At 50.1% G+C, this 18,704-nt stretch overlaps 1 protein-coding gene across 1 annotated transcript in view; it reads right to left on the bottom strand.

The window, feature by feature from the left end:
- EIF2B3 (eukaryotic translation initiation factor 2B subunit gamma) overlaps window positions 1–10,322 on the bottom strand; it is a gene marked incomplete at its 5' end in the record, with an annotated part of 28,299 nt that extends 17,977 nt beyond the window's left edge. Inside the window, 3 exon segments of the mRNA XM_077450819.1 lie at window positions 2,896–3,086; window positions 5,866–5,972; window positions 10,233–10,322. Of these exon segments, the coding sequence (XP_077306945.1) occupies window positions 2,896–3,086; window positions 5,866–5,972; window positions 10,233–10,322 (388 nt within the window).
- Window positions 10,323–18,704: the final 8,382 nt, after the last annotated feature.

Below are 18,704 nucleotides of genomic sequence, written 5' to 3'. Positions count from 1 at the left end.
AACAGAGACGTCAGATGAACCCCTCCCCCATCATAGTATCTGACACCCTCACCTGTGATACTCTGGGGTCCTGCGCTGCCACCCAGCTGAAGAGCTGGCACCCGGGCAGAGAGTCAATGACCTCGGCCCCACACCTACTGATGACCACTATTCCTGGCAGCCAAGAACGGGGATCATGCGGACTGACTATGTGAGTTCTCTCTGCCCGACTAACGCATGTCCAGACCAGGGGGAGGTCCGGGGCCTTGTTAGTTGACTTTTGATGGGGGAGAAATGGGACAGACTCACCCGGGACAGGGGCTGTTGGAGGGGACTGAATGCCGGCCTCCTGCATGCCGACTATGGGCCCGGGCATTTGAGGGACCTACAAGCATTTAGGAAGATGTTCTGTTATGTAATGCAAATTATTAAGGAGGTCATGATGGTCTCTGCTGGATGCGGCTGTATTCCAATGTTCTATTGTGTCTGCCTTGGATATTATGGGATGTGTATGTAGATTAGCTGTGGTGGGGGCGAATTCCTCCAACAGCTTTTCTTGCTGATTGGACAGTCTACCCCGTCTGGCATGCAAAGCTGGCAGTATTATCTGTGTACCCGTGTTTTCAATAAACAGTCCATGTTCAGCAACCAAACAAGTATTGTCTTATTTTGTGGTTGTCAGGAATATCTGATATCTACATTCAGACGGGGAAGAAGAGGTATATTACGAAAGCCACTCAATCGGTGTGAGGGACGTTTCATTACAATTTCAATATATACCGGACTGGTGACCCCACAATATATAAATACCGGGCTGGTGACCCCACAATATATAAATACCGGGCTGGTGACCCCACAATATATAAATACCGGACTGGTGACCTCACAATATATAAATACCGGACTGGTGACCTCACAATATATAAATACCAGACTGGTGACCCCACAATATATAAATACCGGACTGGTGACCCCACAATATATAAATACCGGACTGGTGACCCCACAATATATAAATACCGGACTGGTGACCCCACAATATATAAATACCGGACTGGTGACCCCACAATATATAAATACCAGACTGGTGACCCCCCAATATATAAATACCGGACTAGTGACCCCCCAATATATAAATACCGGACTGGTGACCCCACAATATATAAATACCGGACTGGTGACCCCAAAATATATAAATACCGGACTGGTGACCCCAAAATATATAAATACCGGACTGGTGACCCCACAACAGGGAGAAAACTTTTTTGCAGAAGGGAATATAACAAGACTCGTGGCCACTCATTAAAATGAGAAGAAAAGAGGTTTAACCTTAAACTACGTAGAGGGTTATGCCGCGTACACACGATCGGACATTCCGACAACAAAACCGTGGATTTTTTCCGACGGGTGTTGGCTCAAACTTGTCTTGCATTCACACCATACATGATATACAATGTAATACTGACATATAATCACACACCATACATGATATACAATGTAATACTGATATATAATCACACAACATACATGATATACAATGTAATACTGACATATAATCACACACCATACATGATATACAATGTAATACTGACATATAATCACACACCATACATGATATACAATGTAATACTGATATATAATCACACAACATACATGATATACAATGTAATACTGACATATAATCACACACCATACATGATATACAATGTAATACTGACATATAATCACACAACATACATGATATACAATGTAACACTGACATATAATCACACACCATACATGATATACAATGTAATACTGACATATAATCACACAACATACATGATATACAATGTAACACTGACATATAATCACACAACATACATGATATACAATGTAACACTGACATATAATCACACAACATACATGATATACAATGTAACACTGACATATAATCACACACCATACATGATATACAATGTAACACTGACATATAATCACACACCATACATGATATACAATGTAATACTGACATATAATCACACAACATACATGATATACAATGTAACACTGACATATAATCACACACCATACATGATATACAATGTAACACTGACATATAATCACACAACATACATGATATACAATGTAACACTGACATATAATCACACACCATACATGATATACAATGTAATACTGACATATAATCACACAACATACATGATATACAATGTAACACTGACATATAATCACACAACATACATGATATACAATGTAACACTGACATATAATCACACAACATACATGATATACAATGTAACACTGACATATAATCACACACCATACATGATATACAATGTAATACTGACATATAATCACACAACATACATGATATACAATATAATACTGACATATAATCACACACATGGGTTGGACTTGATGGACTGGTGTCTTTTTTCATCCTCACCTCCTATGTAACTATGTGAATGCCCTGCATGGACAAGGTGTCTTTATCGCTTTAACACCTTCAATACCGGGCATTCCCCCCCCCCCCTTCATGCCCAAGCCAAATTGTAGCGCTGTCGCACTTTGAATGACAATTGCGCGGTTATGCGAAGCTGTACTAATATGCGCTGTCAGTCTGAATGGATGGGACAGACTGGGAGTCTGACCAGCCTGGGACCGCCCACTGTGGACATCGGTGATGTATTTACAGCAGGATACCACACAGGGGCAGCTCAATGACTGGTGGCCTCGCTGTAGGAGAGAGCAGAGCGGCATCCGGTCTTACAAGGATATCGGGGCGGTGAGCCCGGAAATGGGACCTTTACAGAAGAATTATTCATGTCTACATTAAAGGTGCGTTAGTCCCTCCCTCACAGTTACACACGACACGGCCGGCACCAATGAGAGGACAACACCATACCGACAACCCACCTGCTTGTTGGCCTCAATGTACATCCCCAGACTGTTCACTCTGCAGCACAGCTCGTTGTGGGCCACGTGGACGTAGCAGCGCAGGCGGCTGCCGTGGTAAGGTTCCCGCATGTCACCGCGGTGGTCGTTCCAACTCGATTTACTCAGCGCTGTTTCCAGGAGCTCATCGCGAGGTATAAAGCTGAGGATGTCTGTCGGGGGGGAAAGAGCAGAGAATACATGAATGATGTTAGCAGCAGAACCTACGAGTTGTACCGGAAATCTGTCAGAACATTCCCCTTCACACCCATTTCTCTATGGCTTAGAAGACACTGAACTGCATGGCCACCATCTTTGTTATATAGCCACTCCCTGTACAGGGCCCCACCCCCCAGACAAATGTCCGAAACCTCAACTGTTCGCATCAGAGACCCCCCATCACATCAGAGACCCCCCATCACGTCAGAGACCCCCATCACATCAGAGATCCCCCATCACATCAGAGATCCCCCATCACATCAGAGGCCCCCCCCATCACATCAGAGGTCCCCCCATCACGTCAGAGACCCCCCATCACGTCAGAGACCCCATCACATCAGAGGCCCCCCCATCACGTCAGAGACCCCCCCATCACATCAGAGACCCCCCATCACATCAGAGACCCCCCATCACGTCAGAGACCCCCCATCACGTCAGAGACCCCCCATCACATCAGAGGTCCCCCCATCACGTCAGAGACCCCCCATCACGTCAGAGACCCCCATCACGTCAGAGGTCCCCCCATCACATCAGAGACCCCCCATCACGTCAGAGACCCCCCATCACGTCAGAGACCCCCCATCACGTCAGAGACCCCCCATCACATCAGAGGTCCCCCCATCACATCAGAGACCCCCCATCACATCAGAGACCCCCCATCACATCAGAGACCCCCCATCACGTCAGAGACCCCCCATCACATCAGAGGTCCCCCCATCACATCAGAGACCCCCCATCACATCAGAGACCCCCCATCACATCAGAGACCCCCCATCACGTCAGAGACCCCCCATCACATCAGAGGTCCCCCCATCACATCAGAGACCCCCCATCACATCAGAGGTCCCCCCATCACATCAGAGGTCCCCCCATCACATCAGAGACCCCCCATCACATCAGAGACCCCCCATCACATCAGAGGTCCCCCCATCACATCAGAGACCCCCCATCACATCAGAGACCCCCCATCACATCAGAGACCCCCCATCACGTCAGAGACCCCCCATCACATCAGAGGTCCCCCCATCACGTCAGAGACCCCCCATCACGTCAGAGACCCCCCATCACATCAGAGGTCCCCCCATCACATCAGAGACCCCCCATCACATCAGAGACCCCCCATCACATCAGAGGTCCCCCCATCACATCAGAGGTCCCCCCATCACATCAGAGACCCCCCATCACATCAGAGACCCCCCATCACGTCAGAGACCCCCATCACGTCAGAGACCCCCCATCACGTCAGAGGTCCCCCCATCACGTCAGAGACCCCCCATCACATCAGAGACCCCCATCACATCAGAGACCCCCCATCACGTCAGAGGTCCCCCCATCACATCAGAGGTCCTCCCATCACATCAGAGACCCCCCATCACATCAGAGACCCCCCATCACGTCAGAGACCCCCATCACGTCAGAGACCCCCCATCACGTCAGAGGTCCCCCCATCACATCAGAGGTCCCCCCATCACATCAGAGACCCCCATCACGTCAGAGGTCCCCCCATCACATCAGAGGTCCTCCCATCACATCAGAGGTCCCCCCATCACGTCAGAGGTCCCCCCATCACGTCAGAGGTCCCCCCATCACGTCAGAGACCCCCCATCACGTCAGAGGTCCCCCCATCACATCAGAGGTCCCCCCATCACGTCAGAGACCCCGCATCACGTCAGAGACCCCATCACATCAGAGGTCCCCCCATCACGTCAGAGATCCCCCCATCACATCAGAGGTCCCCCCATCACATCAGAGACCCCCCATCACATCAGAGACCCCCCATCACATCAGAGACCCCCCATCACGTCAGAGGTCCCCCCATCACGTCAGAGACCCCCCATCACGTCAGAGACCCCCATCACGTCAGAGGTCCCCCATCACATCAGAGGTCCCCCCATCACGTCAGAGACCCCCCCATCACATCAGAGGTCCCCCCATCACATCAGAGGTCCCCCCATCACATCAGAGGTCCCCCCATCACATCAGGAATCCTTCTTTCACATCAGAGGACCCCCATCAGGTGAGGAGGACAAAGACAAGTGTGTCTTGTCTACAGTCAGGCATGGTGGTGGGGGTGTCATGGTCTGGGGCTGCATGAGTGCTGCCGGCACTGGGGGGCTACAGATCATTGTGGGGACCATGAATGCCAACATGTACTGTGACATACTGAAGCAGAGCATGATCCCCTCCCTTCAGAGACTGGACCGCAGGGCAGTATTCCAACATGATAACCACCCCAAACACACCTCCAACACCACCACTGCCTTGCTAAAGAAGCTGAGGGTGAAGGTGATGGACTGGCCAAGCATGTCTCCAGACCTAAACCCTATTGATCATCTATGGGGGATCCTCAAATGGAAGGTGGAGGAGGGGAAGGTCTCCAACATCCACCAGCTCTGTGATGTCATCATGGGGGAGGGGAAGAGGACTCCAGTGGTGACCTGTGAAGCTCTGCTGACCTCCATGCCCAAGAGGGTGAAGGCAGTGCTGGAAAATAATGGCGGCCACACAAAATATTCACACTTTGGGCCAAAGTTGGACATTTTCACTTAGGGGTGTACTGACTTGTGAGATAATGTATATATACTGTATGTGTTTGCTGGCACACCACATCCTTACATAGAGGGGCGGCGGGGGGGGGGGGGGGGACATTAGGGAAAGCCCCCCGGAGAAGGATGGTCTGATCTAGGAGAGGATATGAGGGAACGATGGTGGACATTTATACCGGTTCCTCACCCTTCGCTCGGATCTCTTTGCTCAAATCCTGTTCCACCTTCTTATGTGAGTAGAACTGTTTACTGACCAGGTAAGGTACCAACTCCCGCCGGATGGAGGATATTGAACTGCAGAGGAAAGAAAAGAGGTAAAAACTCAACACAGTTACAGAAAAAGAGAAATTTCAATTAGAGACGACGTCTAACTGGCATCATTATCCAATGGCTACCGATATCACTTAGAGACCAGATCCCCCCCGACAGCTTCCATCTTCCCTCCCCCTCTGAGAGATCAGACCTCCTCCTACTACACCCTCCGTCATATAAATAATAAACCCAGCAAGTATGGCAGGAACCCCTCATAATGGGCACAGCGGGTGTACAGACCCGGGAACTCAGCACAGGGATGGTGGGAACCCCTCATAATGGGCACAGCGGGTGTACAGACCCGGGAACTCAGCACAGGGATGGTGGGAACCCCTCATAATGGGCACAGTTGGTGTACAGACCCGGGAACTCAGCACAGGGATGGTGGGAACCCCTCATAATGGGCACAGCGGGTGTACAGACCTGGGAACTCAGCACAGGGATGGTGAGAACCCCTCATAATGGGCACAGCGGGTGTACAGACCTGGGAACTCACCACAGGGATGGTGAGAACCCCTCATAATGGGCACAGCGGGTGTACAGAACCCGGGAACTCAGCACAGGGATGATGGGACCCCCATAATGGGCACAGCGGGTGTACAGACCCGGGAACTCAGCACAGGGATGGTGGGAACCCCTCATAATGGGCACAGCGGGCATACAAACCCGGAAACTCGGCACAGGGATGGTGAGAACCCCTCATAATGGGCACAGCGGGTGTACAGACCCGGGAACTCAGCACAGGGATGGTGGGAACCCCTCATAATGGGCACAGCGGGTGTACAGACCCGGGAACTCAGCACAGGGATGGTGGGAACCCCTCATAATGGGCACAGCGGGCATACAAACCCGGAAACTCGGCACAGGGATGGTGAGAACCCCTCATAATGGGCACAGCGGGTGTACAGACCCGGGAACTCAGCACAGGGATGGTGGGAACCCCTCATAATGGGCACAGCGGGCATACAAACCCGGAAACTCGGCACAGGGATGGTGAGAACCCCTCATAATGGGCACAGCGGGTGTACAGACCCGGGAACTCAGCACAGGGATGGTGGGAACCCCTCATAATGGGCACAGCGGGTGTACAGACCCGGGAACTCAGCACAGGGATGGTGGGAACCCCTCATAATGGGCACAGCGAGGGTACAGACCCGGAAACTAAGCACAGGGATGGTGGGAACCCCTCATAATGGGCACAGCGGGTGTACAGACCCGGGAACTCGGCACAGGGATGGTGGGAACCCCTCATAATGGGCACAGCGGGTGTACAGAGCCGGGAACCCCTCAAAATGGGCACAGCGGGGGTACAGACCCGGGAACTCGGCACAGGGATGGTGAGAACCCCTCATAATGGGCACAGCGGGTGTACAGACCCGGGAACTCAGAACAGGGATGGTGGGAACCCCTCATAATGGGCACAGCGGGTGTACAGACCCGGGAACTCAGCACAGGGATGGTGGGAACCCCTCATAATGGGCACAGCGGGTGTACAGACCCGGGAACTCAGCACAGGGATGGTGGGAACCCCTCATAATGGGCACAGCGGGTGTACAGACCCGGGAACTCAGCACAGGGATGGTGGGAACCCCTCATAATGGGCACAGCGGGTGTACAGACCCGGGAACTCAGCACAGGGATGGTGGGAACCCCTCATAATGGGCACAGCGGGTGTACAGACCTGGGAACTCGGCATAGGGATGGTGGGAACCCCTCATAATGGGCACAGCGGGTGTACAGACCCGGGAACTCAGCACAGGGATGGTGGGAACCCCTCATAATGGGCACAGCGGGTGTACAGACCCAGGAACTCAGCACAGGGATGGTGGGAACCCCTCATAATGGGCACAGCGGGTGTACAGACCCGGGAACTCGGCACAGGGATGGTGAGAACCCCTCATAATGAGCACAGCGGGTGTACAGACCCGGGAACTCGGCACAGGGATGGTGGGAACCCCTCATAATGGGCACAGCGGGTGTACAGACCCGGGAACTCAGAACAGGGATGGTGGGAACCCCTCATAATGGGCACAGCGGGTGTACAGACCCGGGAACTCAGCACAGGGATGGTGGGAACCCCTCATAATGGGCACAGCGGGTGTACAGACCCGGGAACTCAGCACAGGGATGGTGGGAACCCCTCATAATGGGCACAGCGGGCATACAAACCTGGAAACTCGGCACAGGGATGGTGAGAACCCCTCATAATGGGCACAGCGGGTGTACAGACCCGGGAACTCAGCACAGGGATGGTGGGAACCCCTCATAATGGGCACAGCGGGTGTACAGACCCGGGAACTCAGCACAGGGATGGTGGGAACCCCTCATAATGGGCACAGCGGGGGTACAGACCCGGAAACTAAGCACAGGGATGGTGAGAACCCCTCATAATGGGCACAGCGGGTGTACAGACCCGGGAACCCCTCATAATGGGCACAGCGGGTGTACAGACCCGGGAACTCGGCACAGGGATGGTGGGAACCCCTCATAATGGGCACAGCGGGTGTACAGAGCCGGGAACCCCTCAAAATGGGCACAGCGGGGGTACAGACCCGGGAACTCGGCACAGGGATGGTGGGAACCCCTCATAATGGGCACAGCGGGTGTACAGACCCGGGAACTCAGCACAGGGATGGTGGGAACCCCTCATAATGGGCACAGCGGGTGTACAGACCCGGGAACTCAGCACAGGGATGGTGGGAACCCCTCATAATGGGCACAGCGGGTGTACAGACCTGGGAACTCGGCATAGGGATGGTGGGAACCCCTCATAATGGGCACAGCGGGTGTACAGACCCGGGAACTCAGCACAGGGATGGTGGGAACCCCTCATAATGGGCACAGCGGGTGTACAGACCCGGGAACTCAGCACAGGGATGGTGGGAACCCCTCATAATGGGCACAGCGGGTGTACAGACCCGGGAACTCGGCACAGGGATGGTGGGAACCCCTCATAATGAGCACAGCGGGTGTACAGACCCGGGAACTCGGCACAGGGATGGTGGGAACCCCTCATAATGGGCACAGCGGGTGTACAGACCCGGGAACTCAGAACAGGGATGGTGGGAACCCCTCATAATGGGCACAGCGGGTGTACAGACCCGGGAACTCAGCACAGGGATGGTGGGAACCCCTCATAATGGGCACAGCGGGTGTACAGACCCGGGAACTCAGCACAGGGATGGTGGGAACCCCTCATAATGGGCACAGCGGGTGTACAGACCCGGGAACTCATCACAAGGATGGTGGGAACCCCTCATAATGGGCACCGCGGGTGTACAGACCCGGGAACTCAGCACAGGGATGGTGGGAACCCCTCATAATGGGCACAGCGGGTGTACAGACCCGGGAACTCATCACAGGGATGGTGGGAACCCCTCATAATGGGCACAGCGGGTGTACAGACCCGGGAACTCAGCACAGGGATGGTGGGAACCCCTCATAATGGGCACAGCGGGTGTACAGACCCGGGAACTCATCACAAGGATGGTGGGAACCCCTCATAATGGGCACCGCGGGTGTACAGACCTGGGAACTCGGCACAGGGATGGTGGGAACCCCTCATAATGGGCACAGCGGGTGTACAAACCCGGGAACTCGGCACAGGGATGGTGGGAACCCCTCATAATGGGCACAGCGGGTGTACAGACCCGGGAACTCAGCACAGGGATGGTGGGAACCCCTCATAATGGGCACAGCGGGTGTACAGACCCGGGAACTCCCCTCTCTGTACTGATTGGTACATTGTGAGAGGAGAGGGAGAGATCGTTTGCAGCACTGTGGGCACTACAGATCCAGCCCACAGCGCTGCTCAGTGCCCATATTCTGCCAATACTCTGCAATCAATTTTAACAGAAACAAAGAATTTATTTTATTTTATTTTTTTACAGGATTTTTTAGTATTTTTTGATTTATAGGGCAAAAAATAAAAATCCCAGCGGTGATTAAATACCACCAAAAGAAATCTCTATTTGTGTGAAAAAAAGACAAACATTTCATATGTGTACAGTGTTGTATGACTGAGTAATTGTCATTCAAAGTTGTGAGAGCACCAAAAGCTGAAAACTGGTCTGGTTAGGAAGGGGGTTGAAGTGCCCGGTAGTCAAGTGGTTAATACTGTAAATGTCAGATCCAATTACAGTATTAATAAAATAATGTAACAAAAATAGAAAAGAAAAACGTTTTTTTCTCACAGCTCCGTTATATGACCAGCATAGATATTGTTCGGCGGAGATTACGTACTCATCGGCCATGAGGAAGTCCACCACATATTTGCGCAGGCAGTACAGATGTGCGTCCACCATGCCCATCTTGATGTGAATCCGGCGGTACCTACAACAAAACGGGGGAGGTGCTCATTATGGATTGAGGATGAGACAGCATCAAAGAATTCATGGAGCACAAACCAGCTTGGAATTCCCCCAGACAAGTATTTTGGAACATATGTGTCTTTTGTTTGTTAGAATTTTCTGTAGTGCCCTTTGGCCCAGTATGCTGTTCAGCCCTCAAGGGGCAGTTGGCGACAGGGTCGGATGGCCGCCATAAAAAATACAATGCATTCTATACAGCCATAATCATTGACCATGGTGAACGACTGATGGATGGCACCACCAAAGAGGTCCAAAAAAGGTGAAATCTCACCAACACACCGTGTAGAATACCAAATGGGGTCAGTTATTTGTGACAGACCACCATGGTGCAATGTTTTGGGGCCAGATGACCCCTTCCTCAGGTAATAATTACAGAAACGAACTTGTCTTACCTGAGTTGGTAGCGACACGTCTCTCCTGTCTCAATGCCAGTTGAAGGGTTCCCAGTATTGGTGTCAGGTGATTGACGGCACAAATTCTGGTGCTACTGCTTGAGGACGGGGTCCTCAATGGCACTCTGGTGGTCCCATCCATTGGTAGCTCACCAAAGCACCCAATATGGTGCCATCCATCAGTAGTTCACCAAACCCAGTACTGTAAGTGTCTATGCTTGTAAGGAGCCCACTGGACCCAGGCCGCCAACTGCCTTCAGAGGCCTAATCAATTGTGGATGGTCTACCATGTATAATGGGGCCAACAAGGAGCTCCCAACAAAAATGCTTCTTAGAATCCTAAAGAATTTGATACCACAAACAACCTACCAGAAAACAAAAAAAGGCAGCCAACGCGTTTCAGGGGCCAAAACAAGCCCCCTCAATCAGGGCCCCTGTACAGGACTCAATTATATTTACATTACCCAATTCAGGTGACCTCTATATTTTGGGATGGACTCCATTTTATAGAGTGCAGCTGAATGTAAGCCATCAGGCTGAGCCAAGAACTTCTATTTGTATCGGCCGGAGATGGAAGAACTTCTATTTACATTGGTTGGTGATCCAATGACTTCTATTTGTATTGGAGATCCAAGGACTTCTATTGGCATTGGATAAAGATCTAAGAACTTCTATTGGTTTTGGTTGGAGAGCTAAGGACTTTCTGTATCGGTTGGAGAGCTAAGGACTTCAATTTCTATCAGATGGAGACCTAAGGACTTCTCTTTGTATCTGTCGGAGAGCTAAGAACTTCTATTTTGTATTGGTTGGGAAACGAAGGACTTCTATTTGTATCGGTTGGAGTTCTAAGGACTTCTGTTTGTATCGAATGGGGATCCAAGGCCTTTCTTGTGTATTGGCTGGAAATCTTGAGACTCCTATTTTTATCAACTGAAGATCTAATGACTTCTGCTTGTATTGGTTGGAGATCTAAGGACTTCCATCGGTATTGGTTGGAGATCTAAGGACTTCCATCGGTATTGGTTGGAGATCTAAGGACTTCCATCGGTATTGGTTGGAGATCTAAGGACTTCCATCTGTACTGGTTGGAGATCTAAGGACTTCCATCTGTACTGGTTGGAGATCTAAGGACTTCCATCTGTACTGGTTGGAGATCTAAGGACTTCCATCTGTATTGGTTGGAGATCTAAGGACTTCCATCTGTACTGGTTGGAGATCTAAGGACTTCCATCTGTACTGGTTGGAGATCTAAGGACTTCCATCTGTATTGGTTGGAGATCTAAGGACTTCCATTTGTACTGGTTGGAGATCTAAGGACTTCCATCTGTATTGGTTGGAGATCTAATGACTTCCATCGGTATTGGTTGGAGATCTAAGGACTTCCATCGGTATTGGTTGGAGATCTAAGGACTTCCATCGGTATTGGTTGGAGATCTAAGGACTTCCATCTGTACTGGTTGGAGATCTAAGGACTTCCATCTGTACTGGTTGGAGATCTAAGGACTTCCATCTGTACTGGTTGGAGATCTAAGGACTTCCATCTGTACTGGTTGGAGATCTAAGGACTTCCATCTGTATTGGTTGGAGATCTAATGACTTCCATCGGTATTGGTTGGAGATCTAAGGACTTCCATCGGTATTGGTTGGAGATCTAAGGACTTCCATCTGTATTGGTTGGAGATCTAAGGACTTCCATCGGTATTGGTTGGAGATCTAAGGACTTCCATCGGTATTGGTTGGAGATCTAAGGACTTCCATCTGTACTGGTTGGAGATCTAAGGACTTCCATCTGTATTGGTTGGAGATCTAAGGACTTCCATCTGTACTGGTTGGGGATCTAAGGACTTCTATCTGTATTGGTTGGAGATCTAAGGACTTCCATCTGTACTGGTTGGAGATCTAAGGACTTCCATCTGTACTGGTTGAAGATCTAAGGACTTCCATCGGTATTGGTTGGAGATCTAAGGACTTCCATCTGTACTGGTTGGAGATCTAAGGACTTCCATCTGTACTGGTTGGAGATCTAAGGACTTCCATCTGTACTGGTTGGAGATCTAAGGCCGCGTACACACGCGGGGACTGTTCGCCCAACTTTGTCCGCTGAACAGTGTTTCGGCAAACAGTCCGCTCGTGTGTGGGCTTTCAGCGGACAGTTTCAGCGAACAGTCTGCTGAACAAGGTTTTTCGGAAATTCCGAAAAACTGTCCGCTGAAACGAAGTTTCAGCGAACAGTCCCCTCGTGTGTAGGCTTGTTCGTCAAACTAAGTTCCGCGCATGCTCAGAAAGGATTTACATGCCGAAAGTTATAATGCAGTGTATAGGACGTCGTATTTTTCGTCCCGTCGTACGTGCCGTTCACGTCATCGCGCACGGTTTCAGCAAACTGTTCGTTCGTCGTGTGTGGCCATGTCCGTCCATGCTAATTTTGAGCGGACCGTTTGCCGAAACTGACGGACAAAGTTGGGCGAACAGTCCCCGCGTGTGTACGCGGCCTTAGGACTTTCACCTGTATTGGTTGGAGATCTAAGGACTTCCATCTGTATTGGTTGGAGATCTAAGGACTTCCATCGGTATTGGTTGGAGATCTAAGGACTTCCATCGGTATTGGTTGGAGATCTAAGGACTTCCATCTGTATTGGTTGGAGATCTAAGGCCTTCCATCTGTATTGGTTGGAGATCTAAGGACTTCCATCTGTATTGGTTGGAGATCTAAGGACTTCCATCTGTATTGGTTGGAGATCTAAGGACTTCCATCGGTATTGGTTGGAGTTCTTAGTCCAGCAGCTTCCCCTACCTATTCTTTGGATGGTCTACCAAGCACTCTGATTGAGAAAAGTTAGGTCAGGCATACCCAGGGGCCATTCAAGACCCGGGTTTTCTCCACAGCCATCCCTACCCTTTGGGTCTGCAATGATAGGGAATTATGGGAAGTCAAGCAGAGACAGCCATAATGCAACATTTACCTCCTGCCAAGACCAACTCCATCCTCCCGATCACAGGGGATTATGGAAAAACGGGAGGCTCTCTGCGCTTTCCTCCAAATTCCCGCTGAATTCCGTTTATCGGAGTTTTCATCTTCCTAACACCTAATTAACATTCATTGACTAATCCCGGAGAGTGGAAGGGGAGCGTTATCGGGCTCTGCGGAATGTGATCTCCCCGGAATTTGTAAACACACGAGGGAATATACATGAGATCACCAGAGCCTTGTGCAAGTGGAAGAATTCCGACACATCCCGGGATTTCCCAACAAGACAAAAAACGTGAATATTCAGCCATTCTCCAGCCTCTGACAGCCGGTAGGATGTCCACTCACCGGCCACTTTATTAGGTACACCCGTTCAGTTGCTCAGTAACACAGATTTCTAATCAGCCAATCACATGGCAGAAACTCAATGCATTTAGGCATCTAGACGTGGTGAAGACGACTTGCCGAACTTCAAACTGAACATCAGAATGGGGGAAGAAAGGGGATCTGGGTGACTTTGAAGGTGGCAGACGGGCCGGTTGGAGTATTTCTGGGATTTTCACACACAACCATCTCTCGGGATTACCGAGAATGGTGGGAAAAAGAGAAAATATCCAGTGAGCGGCTGTTTTGTGGAGGAAAATGCCTTGTTGAGGTCAGAGGAGAATGGGCAGACTGGTTCCAGGTGATAGAAAGAGAACAGTAACTCAAACAACCACTCGTTACACTCAAGGTATGCAGAATACAATCCCTGAACACACAACACATCCAACCATTGAGCAGATGGGCTACAGCAGCAGAAAACCACACCGGGGGCCACTCCTGTCACCTAAGAACAGGAAACTGAGGAACGTTCCCAACACCTCGTTGTATCTATTCCACCAAGAATAAAGGCCAAAGGGGGTCCAACCCACTACTAGCAAGGAGTTCCTAATAAAGGGGGTCCAACCAACTCGCTACTAGCAAGGGGGACCTAATAAAGGGGGTCCAACCAACTACTAGCAAGGGGGGCCTAATAAAGGAGGTCCAACCCGCTACTAGCAAGGGGGGCCTAATAAAGGAGGTCCAACCAACTACTAGCAAGGGGGGCCTAATAAAGGAGGTCCAACCCGCTACTAGCAAGGGGGGCCTAATAAAGGGGGTCCAACCCACTACTAGCAAGGGGGGCCTAATAAAGGAGGTCCAACCCGCTACTAACAAGGGGGATCGAATAAAGGGGGTCCAACCCGCTATTAGCAAGGAGGATCTAATAAAGGGGGTCCAACCCAGGACTAGCAATGGGGGCCTAATAAAGGGGCCGGTGAGTGGATGTATTAGAACTGTCGTACTCTTATGATGCCGTCCCCTCATAGAATATATTCTGCATATAGAATGTACGGAGCGCAGTGAATTGGGATGTTTTCGTTTATATTTGGAATATTTGGGGAATGATTAGGAAAGTTTTAAAATTTTTGGAAACTTTTGCAATCTGCATTGTTCTCGGGTCCTTCCCCCTCCCCCGCACTCAGATGATCGCACCACCCAGGAAGGACATCTGTCTGCCTGTTCAGGCTCCAGCCAATCAGAGCCTGTCGTGTCTTTCTGAATCGGTTGGAAATGTGGGGTGCTGCCATCTGTAATGTGAGAGGAGACTGGAACGGCGGGAGGAAGCCACACCTGCAGGACGACCTGTGACCTTTGAAGTAATTGACCTGTGACCTCTGTCCATCATAAAGGGGATCGCAAGTCAACCGCGCCGGACCTTTGTATGCCGCTACGTGTGAGTCCAGCCGTGCGTCCGGGGGGGGGGGTCATTCCTCTATGTGTATATATATATATCAGATTTGTTTTATCTCATTCTAAGACTTCCCGCCTCCCCTGTCAGCGACCTCTGAGAATATTCCAGAAACGTTCGGTCGGATGTCGGCAAATTCTTCTTTATTACACTTCACTACAACACTGCGATTATTAATGTGACAAATACTGAGAATTTATACTCCACCAACCTCAGAACACGCCGAGGCGGCAGTATGTGAAACGTGACACTGATATTGATGTCATTAAAATTATTTTTAATAAGTGGAAGAATTTTTACTATTATTTATGTATAATAATAATAATAATACTAATTATTATTAAATATTGCAACTACTAACAACAACATGTATAAATAATACTAATATTAATAATGTTAATAATTATACAAAAATAATATTAAAAAAATAGGATCATATGCAATGTAATTATTATACATAAAAAAATAATAATAATATTATGATGTATAAATTGTGTCTGATAATAATTATTACACAAAAAATATTATTATTATTGTTACAAATAATAACAATACATTATTTTAATTATGTGTAATAATATTATTATTATTCATAAATACTGCAACCATTACTAACAACAACATGTATAAATAATAATAATTTGTTAATAATAATAATTATTATACAAAAATAATAATAATAATACATAGGATCATATTCAATCTAATTATTATAATACATAAAAAACAATAATTATCATTATTGTTATTATGTAGAAATAATGTCTGATTATAATAATAATTATTATTATACACAAATTATATTATTGTTGGGAGACATTGAGGAGAGGGAGAGACCCGGGAGAGCTGCTGCTCTTAAGCACATCGCTGGATTGAAATGGGTCTCGGGTAGGTATAAGGGGAGGCGAGACATGGGGGTGATGGGGGGGGAAAGCGAGGCATGGGGGTGATGTGGGAGAAGGCGAGGCATGGGGGTGATGTGGGGGGAGGCGAGGCATGGGGGTGATGTGGGGGGAGGCGAGGCATGGGGGTGATGGCGAGGCATGGGGGTGATGGGGGGGAGGCGAAGCATGGGGGTGATGGGGGGGGGAGTCGAGGCATGGGGGTGATGTGGGGGGAGGCGAGGCATGGGGGTGATGTGGGGGGAGGCGAGGCATGGGGGTGATGTGGGGGGAGGCGAGGCATGGGGGTGATGGCGAGGCATGGGGGTGATGGGGGGGAGGCGAAGCATGGGGGTGATGGGGGGGGAGGCGAGGCATGGGGGTGATGTGGGGGGAGGCGAAGCATGGGGGTGATGTGGGGGGAGGCGAAGCATGGGGGTGATGTGGGGGGAGGCGAAGCATGGGGGTGATGTGGGGGGAGGCGAAGCATGGGGGTGATGTGGGGGGAGGCGAAGCATGGGGGTGATGTGGGGGGAGGCGAAGCATGGGGGTGATGTGGGGGGAGGCGAAGCATGGGGGTGATGTGGGGGGAGGCGAAGCATGGGGGTGATGTGGGGGGAGGCGAAGCATGGGGGTGATGTGGGGGGAGGCGAAGCATGGGGGTGATGTGGGGGGAGGCGAAGCATGGGGGTGATGTGGGGGGAGGCGAAGCATGGGGGTGATGTGGGGGGAGGCGAGGCATGGGGGTGATTGGGGGGGAGGCGAGGCATGGGGGTGATGTGGGGGGAGGCGAAGCATGGGGGTGATGTGGGGGGAGGCGAAGCATGGGGGTGATGGGGGGGGAGGCGAGGCATGGGGGTGATGGGGGGGAGGCGAGGCATGGGGGTGATGGGGGGGGGGAGGCGAGGCATGGGGGTGATGGGGGAGGTGATGGATCACCATGGCTGGGCTGATTGGATGCAAATTGGAACAATTGTTCCCGTTTGTCTCATATTATATATTTTTGGTAAATCTAAAGCACATTAAAGAAATTAAAAAATTAATAAAGAAATTGTACGAACTAGAGGTCGACCGATATGGGTTTTTCTCTGGCCGATGCCGATGCCGATGCCGATATTTAGAAATCATGGAGGCCGATAGCCGATATATGATGCCGATTTTTTTGGGCCGATATGTTAGGCCGATTTTATTTTATTTATTTATTTTTAATCCCCCTTGATCTAACACACCTTTTCCACTGGGGCGTTTTTTAAGGCGCTTTTGGGCTAAAAATAGCGCCTGTAAAGTGCCTGCAAAATGGCTCCCCTGCAGTCTGCGTGAAAGATAGAGTGCTTTCACACGGAGGCGATGCGCTGGCAGGATCTTAAAAAAAAAAGTCCTGCAAGCAGCACGTTTGGAGTGGTGTATACCCCTCCCCCACCACTCCTGCCCATTGATATGAATGGGCACCACTGCCGAAGCGCATGCAATGCGATTTGGCAGCGGTGCTTCATGGGCGCATTTAACCTCTTCCTTGGCCGCTAGCTGGGTTATATGTGCCCCACTAGCAGCCAAATAGCACCGCTAAAATGATGGTAAAGAGCCGCTAAAACTTGCGTTTTACCATCAACGCTCCAGTGTGAAAGCCGCCTTCATAAGTGATACAGAAAATTTCTTACACTTAAAGCGGAGGTCCACCCTAAAATGGACCTTCCGCTCATCGGAACCCTCCCCCCCCTCCGGCGCCACAATTGGCACCTTTCAGGGGGGAGGGGGGTGCAGTTACCTGGATAATCCAGGTAACTGCACCCACTTCCGGGCTAGCTCTCTGCGAAAAGGGGCGTACATTACGCCCCTTTCCGCAAGTGCCCGCCCCCTTCCGCAAGTGCCCCGCTGCCTGCTGGGAAACACACAGATCCCAGAGGCAGCGGGGACCGCCCTTATTGCGCAGCGCGGCTCGCGCATGCGCAGTAGGGAACCGGGAAATGAAGCCGAAAGGCTCCATTTCCTGATTCCCATACCCAAGATAGCGGCGGCGGCAGCACTCGAGTGTCGATCTAGAGATCGGCTTCGGGTGCCGACATCGCGGGCGCGCTGGACAGGTAAGTGTCATTATTTTAAAAGTCAGCAGCTGCAGTATTTGTAGCTGCTGGCTTTAAAAAAAAAAAAAAAAAAAACGCGGAGTCCCGGCGGACTCCCACTTTAAACATTTATTAAACAAAACAAACCTCCAATCAGTTTACTTGTATGTATGATCTAGATTAAAAAAAACAAAAAACCTATATATTAAATAAAAACAGGTAGTCAAAACTTTTGGACAAAAAAAAAAAAAAAAAAATGGGCTAACTTT

This window comes from Lithobates pipiens, unplaced genomic scaffold (genome assembly GCF_037356315.1).
Source record: "Lithobates pipiens isolate NorthernLeopardFrog02 unplaced genomic scaffold, aLitPip1_a1.2 Scaffold_23, whole genome shotgun sequence".
In the NCBI taxonomy this organism is placed as follows: domain Eukaryota; kingdom Metazoa; phylum Chordata; class Amphibia; order Anura; family Ranidae; genus Lithobates; species Lithobates pipiens.
Note: the sequence above shows the minus strand (reverse complement) of the source record. Positions and strands in the feature narration are given on the sequence as shown.